At 38.2% G+C, this 11,788-nt stretch overlaps 2 protein-coding genes across 2 annotated transcripts in view; one reads left to right on the forward strand and one right to left on the reverse strand.

Annotated features, from left to right (window-relative positions):
* Nucleotides 1-3,883, reverse strand: part of LOC133529275 (neo-calmodulin) — a 44,714-nt gene extending 40,831 nt beyond the window's left edge. Inside the window, exons 1-2 of the mRNA XM_061866973.1 lie at nucleotides 3,494-3,883; nucleotides 504-619 (exon numbers count right to left, since the gene is read on the reverse strand). Of these exons, the coding sequence (XP_061722957.1) occupies nucleotides 504-506 (3 nt within the window). The 5' untranslated portion in view covers nucleotides 507-619; nucleotides 3,494-3,883. The remainder of the gene's footprint in view (nucleotides 1-503; nucleotides 620-3,493) is intronic.
* Nucleotides 3,884-4,392: 509 nt separating this feature from the next.
* Nucleotides 4,393-7,055, forward strand: LOC133529308 (uncharacterized). Its single transcript, XM_061867003.1, has 3 exons — nucleotides 4,393-4,506; nucleotides 5,471-5,614; nucleotides 6,784-7,055. The coding sequence occupies exons 1-3, from the start codon at nucleotides 4,393-4,395 to the stop codon at nucleotides 6,964-6,966; spliced, it is 441 nt and encodes a 146-aa protein (XP_061722987.1). The 3' UTR covers nucleotides 6,967-7,055.
* The last annotated feature ends 4,733 nt before the right edge of the window (nucleotides 7,056-11,788 follow it).

Genomic DNA, 11,788 nt, shown 5'->3' on the forward strand with positions numbered 1-11,788 from the left:
TATTCAAGTTACTTTTGGAATATATACCTAGTTATAAGGATCATTCTCAAAAAATATGTCTGCGGTCTGATTGCCGCCACCCATACAAAATGTATAAAAAGAGTCGTGGTAAATATAGACAACCGTAGACGTATTCTCAGAAAATGACCCTTACCGGTATTCAAAATTTGCTTTCAAATACTTAGGATTCCTACAGGTACCTACCTACCTACCACATAGATAGTAGATACTAGGATAAACTGGGGTAGGTTAAGAGTAGGATTCATCAGTGATGAATTAGCGAAGAAGTTGTTGACCGCGGAGAGGTTTGCTTGGAGCAGGAGCCACGCTCGCACTTTGTGCGCAACTACAGGGGACTCACCATGGAACTACAGGGACTCACCATGATGCCCTTGATCTGATTCACCAGCGGCGAATTCACGAAGAAGTTGTTGATCGTGAAGAATATGTTTGTTTGGAGCAGGAGCCACGTTCGCACTCTGTGCACTACTACAGGGACTCACCATGATGCCCTTGAGCTGATTCACCAGCGGCGAATCAGCGAAGAAGTTGTTGACCGCGGAGAATATGTTTGCTCGGCTCGTCTCGCCGGAGCAGGCGTGCTACGCCCGCTCGCACTCTGTACAAAAATAAAAACTTATGTCGCCGACTGTACTTCACGCCCTAAATTGGACTTGACAAAGGGAATTACAAATTCTATAAAGTATTTACACTATTTACTTATTTAAACTTTATTGCACGATATAAAATTGTAGAAATGGCGCACGAAAGTGGAGGACCTGCGTGAAATCACCTTTTCATACAAACGTAGTCCTCATTTTCCTCTCTGGATATTAATATTATTGAAAATATTTTGACATAATTTGTTGTATAACAACCACAGCTATGCCCCTACGTTTTTTTTTTTGAGGAGTTAGGTTCTTTTTGCATGGAATCTGATTTTCACTCCTATTTTTAGGGTTCCGTAGCCAAATGGCAAAAAACGGAACCCTTATGGATTTGTCATGTCCGTCTGTCCGTTTATGTCACAGCCACTTTTTTCCGAAACTATAAGAACTATACTGTACAAACTTGGTAAGTAGATGTATTCTATGAACCGCATTAAGATTTTCACACAAAAAAAAACACTAAATTTTGGGGGTTCCACATACTTTAAAACTGAAACTCAAAAATTTTTTTTTCATAAAACCCATACGTGTGACAATGATATTGAGGTTTTATAATATCATTTTTTTCTAAACTGAATAGTTTGCCCGAGAGACACTTCCAAAGTGGTAAAATGTGTCCCCCCCCCCTTCATGGGTGAGTCCGACTCGCACTTGGCCGGTTTTTATAATAATACAAAAAACTAAAAAAGTCAAACGTATATAGTATATAGGTATGGTTAATATACATCAAAATATGTAAAATTATTTTCCAAAATTGTAATATCCAGAGTGGAAAATGGGGACTACGTGTGTGAGGGTAGTCGGCCGTCCTCTTCCCTCTTAATGCCTTAACGCAATCAATGCCAGCGTGAGCTACGCGCTACGAGCGTAGCCGATAACACGGGAAAAACCGTATGTAGCGAAAAGCGCCTACGAACAGAGAACCTGCCTACCATTGAGTCAAACAGGAACTATTCTAGTAATAACTAATAAGTGTATTGTAATTTGTATTGGTGTTTTTAAGCATTTCAAGTACCTACAGAAGCCACTATCTACCTCCGGGTATTCTTTTAATTATGCCATATCTTATACGCTTTTCCTCTGCTTTAAGACTCGTCTCAGTTTTTTAGACTCTCATAATTATAAATATGGAACTCTAGTTTTTTTCAACTTAATAGAGACTCGAGTCTTTTGTAGAGACTTGAGTCCTTTTCGTAGGACTTGTATGTTTTTACAATGAACTTCGAAATGCGTTGTCTTTATGTGAAATTCATGGATGTACATAACATAAATCATACAATAACGCCTATTTACTGTTGTTTAGGTTGACTAATAAAATTGTTGACTGAGTCTTTATCCAGGGCTCGAGTCCTTTTGAGTAGCGCTCAAAAAATACTCAATAAAGGACTCAACACGGGCCTTAAAAGACTCAGAAGTTTTTTGAGCTCTGAGTCTCGGAAAAACAAGTCGAGTTCTTCAATTTAGACTCACTCAAGTTGCCAACAACACAATATGTAGGTATATGTAAAGAATAAACGTATTGCGAGTGTATGCTGCCTTGATGTTGGAAGCATTTTTATGTTAGGGTATGCCATATCGATATTATCTATAGTCATTAACTACCTGCTTATAGTTTTACACGGTTACACACTAGACTATTTGACAAAGTTTTTTATTCCAAAAAGTTTTATGTAGACTCAGTTCATTCTGGAAATTAACAAACTTTCAAGCAACGACAATGTCCCTGACTGAGATAAAAATCTACATGTTTATTTGATCGTTAGCCAAGTTTTAAGCGTTGTATAAAAACGAGATTTTCAAATGATATGCTTGTGGCATGCAGTTAAAACCATTATAAAATATAATACTTTAGTTTTATTTATTGACTACAATTATTTTTCCCAGTTTGTTTTGAAGATTGCAATCTGATTTCATATAGGTACATATATTCCCAGGGATTGCAGTGTTCCAATCTAAACCGCCAACGCGACAGTAGGTAAATACATTTAAATCGACAAAACCCATTCGGCGGTTCAAATAGTAGGCATTTTGAGCGTTGCGGTTGCGAGTGTTTCAAGAAACAAGACAAGAAACAAAAGACTTAATTTTCACCATAAACAGCGATAAAATTATAATAGTACATTACGATACAAGTGCGAAAAAAAGGAAATTCGAAACGAGTGGCGATATATTAAAACACGACCGAAGGGAGTGTTTTAAATCGACACGAGTTGCGAATTACCTATTCGCACATGTATCGTACAACGTTTTACAGTACATATGGCCCTTTAAATGTTCGACATAGTAACGTAATATGCTAATTTTCGCACTAGTGCTATAAAGTAGCACCGTATGTACTGTAAATATTTATTATTCAAAATCAACGCTTATCAACAGCTAACGCGAATAAACACGTCATTTGCATATCTAAGCATTACCTTGCAATCTAGATAATAAAGTCTAACTTTGCTCACTGTTATCACTTATCAAAGAATAAAGAGGGCATTTTCTGAGCGGGTATGGAGTAAAATAATTTTTCATACAACCAAAACCAAAATAAATGAAAAAAATGGAAATTGTACAACAGGTGAGTATATAATAGACGTTGTCTTTAGATTAATCAGATTTGCTCTTATTTAAAATTGCACTTGCTAAATCCTTGTTCCTGTAATTTCTAAAACAGCCGGCTTGGTACACTTCATTAAAGACATAATGACTGAATAGCCCCGCACTTATGCAGAAAATAGCTTAAGCAATTAATTCAAGTTACATCGCATCCTTTCCCATTCAACCTTAAATAATATACACGTACGGTGTTTTTTCAAATTATAAGATAAAATACATACCTCGGATGTGAAATGAAGATGAAGTTTTGTTATTTGTACGGAAAGCCACGGCACAGGCTTGCGGGGAGGTTTCCGGCGGACTGACAAAAGATGCTGGGGTGCTGTGTTCCGATTCGTGGAGAGCGCGCGCGTATCAGATCTTTGATAACCAGCGTAGCGTGACCTTCAGATCCTTAACTCGCAGTTTGATAGATAAAACTTTAGTCAGTGTTTAATCTCTTCTGTTATATAAGAAATTCAATAGACAGATGTCTAAAAGATACCGTGGAATAGAGTTCCTTTGATTCCTTGTGTTACTTTGATACGAAACTTAACTTCATGGTTAAACTTAAATTGTACACATTGTTAAAGCATCTTTAGGCTTATTTTTACTGATTGGATGTATTGAACGTTTTTGTCATTGTGTGGATCGCAATCGTGGGTGGGGCTGAAGTCAACAGTGCAAATTGACCTTTATGACAAATGAATCTAAAAGCAAAAGTGGCGAATATTATTGATTGCCGAGTATGATACTCGTACCCTTTTGGACCCGGGTACATCCTTAAACTTCGTCCGAAAGATTGGGCATTGTGAATGTTATCTCGCTTTGTATGGTAGGGCACAGCCCAGAGGATGTCATTCCAGATCTAGAGCAGAGCCCAACTGGGAAAGTACCACCACCTTACAAAAAACCGCAGCCAAATAACACTAGACCCTACTCAGTGCTGTGTTCCTGTCGGGAGTAAGGTTGCCAGAGCTCAACGAGGGTGCGGAGCGTTAGGGTCGGCAACTGCGTGCGTGTGGTGCGTGGTGTCCATGGGCGGCAGTAATCGCTTACCATTAGGTGATCCGTCTGCTCGTTCGAGTTGCAGGTGTACATAGTGAGATCCTGATAATCCGTTCAGCAGGCCGCCAGCGTTATGACGTTTTATACTTTCAACCTGGCGCATAGGTTCCGCCCTTGCTACTCCACTCTGGTCGGCCATTCAAGGCAAGCACAGAGACGAGAGCCAGAAGGGCCATCTGGAATAGAGGTCAGTGGTGTCGCCACTTGCCGTCAGCTCGCCACAAGTTAACCCCGCGGGCTTTTTTTGAGCTACTTTAGTTTTCTCATTCAGTATAAACTCTACATTCAACATTAATTGTGTGTACACTTATATTGGTTACCCCGCCTCAGGATTTGCTCGTGTTCTGTATGTCTGTAAAATTACACCGCTGGTGTCAAAGTCTTCACGCATGCGCCCTCAGCAAGCCTGCCAGCCAGCGCTGATATTATAGTCATATTCACCTCTCTCTGACTTCAAACTGACCAGTATAACAGATTTTTAGCTCCGGCTACACCGATGTTGTAACCCGAGGTTATGTAACATTGGACAGACTCAGGCGAGAACGTGGTAAGATGTGGGAATAACCTTACAGAAAAGGTCTATAATCGATAGAAAAACTAATTTACTTACGCCCTTTGAAATTAAGCTTTCTGAGAGGTAAAAGCTAAGGCGAGTTAGAAATAGCTTTGGGTTGTAACGTATCTTTCGAGAGCTCTTAATTTATTCATTCATAAGGTTGTCTTTCTTCTTTGTAGTGCGGCTCCTTAACTCGATTTAGTATGGATGTATGGTCCCATCCGGCAGAACACACGAAACTTGGCATGCATAAAGCTTTTACGTTTATAAAAATAAATAGAAGTAGAAACACGTCGAGAAGTTAATGTTGTAAACACGCTGCACTTACTCATCCCACTAGTCGTCTGACGTAAATAAATAAAGCATAATTTTAAAACTATAAGTCCTAACTTAACAATTTACTTCCAAAGAGAGAATTTTATGGCGAATATACTTCCCGTAGACATTATTTTTCAGTTTTCATGAAATTAAAAAACTAATAATAGGTATAGGGAGGGAACTTCTCAGCGTGTTTCTACTTCTATATATTCTTATAAACATAAAAGCTATATTATTATATGCCAAGTTTCGTGCTTTCTGCCAGATGGGGCCATAGCTGAGGCTAAGAAGCCGCACTGTAGAGAGAGATAACTACGCTACGGAGTGTTTACCCTGCCTAGTAAGACAGCACGCCTCAGAAAACGCTAGAACAGTGTTCGTGGCCCTTGGAATAGACCCGCCAGACTTCCCAGTCCCTAAAGTCAGTACTTATTTATTGCAATGCCTGGCAAGATTCTATTTGGCCCTGAATCACTGTCGCTACAAACAGCCATAGATTAGTACCTATATATTATTGCAAACAGCTTACATATTTATGACTATAATGTACGTACGTCATACCTATATAATCAAATAAGTAACATGTCAGTAGCGGTTATGTCAACGACTAATTTCAAAACATTGCGGCTTACGTGAGCCAATAAGTCGCGAACGCGAAGAGGCGCCGCGCGGCGCGGGTGTATCAATCCTTTAATACCTATGGAAGTGTCCTATGTGGGCGATCTCGTTGCGAACGCGAATGCCGTAGGCCGCCACGCCGCGCCGTGTCGCGCCGCTTCGCGTTCGCGAGTTGTTCGCTCACGTAAGCCGCTGCGGTAGAATGCTACTCAATTCTCCGTCCTTTTATGATGTTAATATTTTATTGTGCTAAAAATAACTTTTCGTGCATGTTTGGGAATCGTTTTTTTGTCTTTCAAAAATAGAAATGAAAATGGTACCATTCGATTCCTTACATTTTATTAAAAAATAAATTGTATGACAACTATACACATAAACGCAATAATTCAGGGTCAAAATGGCAATTCCCTTGATCTTCCATAGGTACATTTAGGACAGACTTAAGTAATGTGAAGTCACATCACATTATCATTTTGTTAGAGGCGTTTCAATCGTCGACTGCGAGCGTCAGACTTTAGCTCTCATTTCTGACCTTTGTGTTGCTTAAATGCCATGAGTTCTATACAGACATTTGACCCTCAGGAAAATCAAGATCGTTTCACATTATTTACACAAAACTTTCAAGTAGAAAATTGATCCCATTTCATTTATTTCTACCAAAACTTAACTTGTTCGTTTTGTTATTAACTCTTGTATATGAAAAATCTATATTATCAGGCAACTAACTATTGGCCCACTGATATAAATACCTTACAACTAGCATACATATCAAGCTACTCAAAAATTAAAAACACACATTATGGCTGAGATGCATTTCGCAAACTCGCTGTGTCAGAGAGCCGGCCGCGGAACCGTCGGAATTTGACAGTTGAAACCCTTCGATCAAAACTCCTTGGTGAAACAGCTCACCACAATAGAATTAAATTTTTTATTCGCATATTACATTATAGGTATTTAAACCTACATTCGCAGGGGAAGTACCGGCTGGGCAACTACCTCTTGGACGTAGAAGACCTGTCGAAGACAGGCGTGTACGGCGAATACCATGGAATAGGCTACGTAGTGAAGGACGGGCAGAACATTGCGTGCATACGAATGTCCGTTAAGTTCGAACCGATTGACAACTTTGGCTCTTTGCCGGCGCTGTATGGTTAATGGGGTATATATTTAGTTACAAATTTTATCTCATTTCGCTGTCCCCCCTAATATTCATTAAACGAAAGATACAGCGTACAAAATTAAAAGTATGTTTTTTTTTTCAATCATGGACAGCAAAGTGCCATTTCTTTTAATAGCAGCAAAATCGAGAGATTGACAAAATGAAATATCGTCATAACTGTTATCGATAAGCAAAGCAAGTCAAAGAAAAATATATAAAATTAAATATAATAAGTTATTTATTACTCACCGAAATGTTACGAGAATATAAATCGAATGCAAATTCACATACATTTAACCTATTTATAGTACTACCTGACCCGCCCCTACTTAAAGCCCGACTAGAAATATATGATCATTGTCAAGAGGGCGCTGTTGTTCTCATGTATAGGGTGACAGTTCAGTTTAGTACAAAAAATTTAGTTCCAATGAAATTCCGCAATATGGGCGGGATCATGTATAAAAATCTTTAAAGATCGATATTCGTATTGGCAAAGCAGCGACCATGTTCGGGAGGCTACGTTCAAGGGTGTAGTGTAACAAACATCTCACTGTTCGAACCAAGATGATAGTATACCAGACTTGTTACCAGACGTCCTAAGTATATTCTTGTATAGAGCAGAAACCTGGACGACGTATGCAAAACAGGAGCGACAGCTCAACACAAAGTGACTAATCAAAGGGTTCTTGAAAAAGCGCAGCTGCCCAGTCTTGCCGCTCTTCTCAAACAGGTGAGAGACGCTTGCGGTCGCTGGGGCATGTACACCGGATGGAACCCTCTAGAATACCTCGACGTGTTTTGCTTGGTGCAGTTGCGTATGCTAAAAGGAACGTTGGAAGACCGTTTAGCGAGACATGTCAGCATTTGAAATCAACCACCATGCCTGGGAAACCTTAGCTGAAGACCGTGATGGATGGTGCAAGCGTAATGTGGAGAGGAGTGGGCTATGTGACCAAGCCTAGTTTAATGCGTAAGATAACAGAAGGTGTCGCAGAAAGCAAACCGGGACTGGAACCTCAGGTGGCACGAGCTTTCTCTGCCAAAAATGTGGGAGGTCGTGCAGCTCACGCATCGGCCTCCACCGTCACCAAACCCGTTGTTTAAACAGCAATGCTTAAATCGTCTGCAATAGACGCAAAGGCCTGTGAAGATGAAGCTTTTAATATGTTACAAGTCCCAGTTTTGAAGAATCGAGTCCGGAACCCTAAAAACGACCTACAAACGGCAGTTTCTCTTTGCAAAAAGCATGAAAAGTTAACCAATTACTTACTTTGTACTTACTAAACTTAGATCCGAAGCTGCCTTCATCAAGTGAACCATTGGACAAGTACCTCACGAACTGTCTCCGTTAAGTATTAGGATTAGTCTAAAAGGGATATAAGTACTTAACTATGGTCCTTTGGGAAACATCTAAAAAAAGCGGCCAAGTGCGAGTCGGAGTCGCCCATGAAGGGTTCCGTATCATTTATACTAGATTTCGTTCAAACCAATTTTTGGTGGAAGTATGCATGGTAATGTACATCATATATAGTTTTTTACTTTTATCATTCTGTTATTTTAGAAGTTTCTGGGGGGGGGGGGACATACGGACGGACAGACAGACAGACATGTCGAATCCATAAGGGTTCCGTTTTTTGCCATTTGGCTACGGAACTCTAAAAAGGACTATTGAATGTCATATAAATAGATACTTAGATTATCTTGCAACAATTGACACTATTGGAAGTCTATAAATAGATCGATGAATCCGCCGCCATTGCTTTGAGAGTTTTGTTGCTCAATTATTTGGTGAATGTGATAAATCACTATCTTTGTGTCGTGATTGCGCCTGATTGTACGATTCCGGTGACTTTGAGAGGTTTGAAATTAAGAATGTGAGGAAGTCAGTTTGCAGTCTAATGCCTGTATTATCCTCGTAAGGCTAAAGAGAAAAGTGTACCACGTCCATACAAAAAGAGAAAACATTTTTCCACTTATAAATATTTTCCATTCTTCGTGATTTTTTTAGTATGTTATTGAAACAATGAAAAACTATGTTTATAAGTTTCCCTTTTGTTTCAAAATTTGCAAAACAATTTTTTTTTTCCAAACAGCGAAACTTATAAACGCAGAATATATTATGCTGAAGCGATCGACATCAAAATCAAAGTGATTTGTAAAAATATAGTTGGAAACTGTTTTATCCCGAAATGAAATTTCATAGAAAAATTACCGTTATTTCAAAAAGCTATTCTTCCCTCTTAATGTGTTTTTTACAATGTACATGCTCCGTTTCAATGTAGTCAATTAATTAGTACTATTTAGAAACTTTCATAAACGAAATAAAGCAGCATTTTATTTTATTCCAATGCCTTTGCAATAAATACGGAATTTTCCCAATTTACTATACAACAAGTTATTCTGTGAAAAGGACAACATGATAGTATTGATAAGTGTTATACTCGTATTATGTTGTTTGTTGTTCTTGTCACACAAATTTAACGTTACCAATTTTAATGTTAACATTATATAATATAACTGCCAGTGTAGGAGCACTGCGGACTAAGGTCCGACCGAGATCTCGGTCTCGGTCTCGGTCTCGGTCTCGGCATTCTCGGCCAAAAATCGAGCCGAGATCTCGGTCTCGGCAAGAATCTCGGCCCATTTTGTGTCTAAGCCACCCGTTGGTTGCATCGCCCGGTTGGTGTGACGTTTTTTGTGATTTTGATTGGTAATGTAAATTGGCTTAAAATGTGGGTACGAACCACATTTTAAGCCAATTCCTTATCAAATACTAAGTGTTGGGATCGGATAGGCGCGGTTGCAAGTAATGACTTGTTCATTTGTATCTTTTCGTTTTATGGTTGTTATTATTGATGAATAAATGAGTGTATATTGTTACCTGGATGTAACTTAGATTAACTTGTTGTGAATGGATGACACTGGATATTTTGATACTAAATATATTTGTGTTAACGGGAAAAAGCAAAGCAGTAGGTAAATACAAAACGACACCTGTGGCCGATTTTTTGGGTTACAATATAGAACTCTTTAGTTTGATTATTGTTATTGTACCTCTTTTTGTGCACATCCGTACTGAAAAAACCGGCCAAGTGCGTGTCGGACCACGCATAATGGAAGGTTCCGTACCTTCATACATTACAAAAAAGCTTGTACAAGCAAAAGAGCGTATGTTAGTGGCACTTTCGTCGTTTTAATAAGATCAGTTTTTTTTTTATAACTCTTAAATGGCTTAACCAACAATATTCAAAATAATTTTCCTGAAACATTATTTGCTTATTAAGCTTTATTATTTAGATATTTTTAAATGGTTTTGCTCTCCCGGTTCAAAAGTTAAGAGGGAATAACACTATTTTTTTGGAGCGATCATTTTCAAAAGTATTTACTTAATCAAAAAAACGTTTGTAGCAACCTTTATGTATGTTTAAAGACCTATCTAATGATGAGCCACATGATTTTTTTTAAAACTTTTAGTTACATTTATAATATAAATGTAACTAAAAGTTTAAAAAAAAATCATCATCATCCATATTATGGAGTATATATTTGAAAATATATTTAACGATTTTTTTTTAAACTAAGAAGCGACATACATAATACACCTATGTTCCAAATTTGGTTATAAAATATATCGTATAGTTTTTGAGTAAACTGGCTATGACCTACGCATAGACCGACAGACATAAGGTCATGACAAAACTATAAGGGTTCTAAGTTTGCCATTTTGGATACGGAACCCTAAAAGTACTATTTAATAGCGCTACGAATTGATTATGATAACTTTTTTCTGATAAATCGTCGAATTTCGATTATAAAAGCATTTTTAGTGCAAAATTCGTCTTTTTTTTCTATTTTATATATTCTCGGTCCCGGTCTCGGTCTCGGCCGAGAATCCGATTGAATCTCGGTCTCGATCTCGGTCTCGGCCGGGACAAAAAAAGCGTTCTCGGTCGGACCTTACCGCGGACTCGACGCTTGCGGCGCGCGGCGCGGCGGGCCTACCGCGAAAACCGAAAATCGCAAATTGCGGGGATTTTTCTCTCTTACTCTAAAACGTAATTAGAGTGACAGAGAAAAATGCCCGCAATTGACAGCCCAGATATAAATATGATGATAAACACTTAGATATTATATAAATTATTATAGTTTTAACAACTTTACTCCGACGAAGTGTGGGCAGAAACTTCAATTGTCCTATCAAATTCGAGTTCTATCAACTGAACCTATGAAAATCGGCTAAAGTAGGTAAAATTTTGTGAATATTAAAAAATATAAGGAAAAGGTACAAGAGTATTACTAAGGTAGGTATTTAGGTAGTAATAATACTAAGAATTTAATGAACAATGAAATGAATACTTTTCATTTCACAGGAAATTACTAGGTAATGCTAGTTTTCTTATTTATTTTTCCTTTGTGGACTGATAAACGAAACAAGAATTTCGAGGGATTATCTGAATTGAATAACGATACGTACTTGTTACCAAACTTATAGGTACGAGTAAGGTAAGGTATATGTCATTTGTCAGAAATACTGAACAACTATTAGGAATCAACCAAAAAAAAAAATTCGAAATGAGTGTGTTAAGTTTAATTTTATCCTCTAGACAATTTAAACTACCTACTCTGGAGTAAAAACTAAGTTGATGCTAATTTTGAGTCGTTTCTTCATGTTAGGTGGAAGGTAGAATATGAAGCGATGATTTTTTCGCTAGTAGGTAGGTAGGGAATTTTTACCTATTCTCCTCGTGGAGGTAAAGTGTTACACTCGGCAGAAAAGTTAACACCTATCGTGCCTTGAAACCCTCGCAACGTTAAGAT

This window comes from Cydia pomonella, chromosome 20 (assembly GCF_033807575.1).
Source record: "Cydia pomonella isolate Wapato2018A chromosome 20, ilCydPomo1, whole genome shotgun sequence".
Taxonomy (NCBI): Eukaryota; Metazoa; Arthropoda; class Insecta; order Lepidoptera; family Tortricidae; genus Cydia; species Cydia pomonella.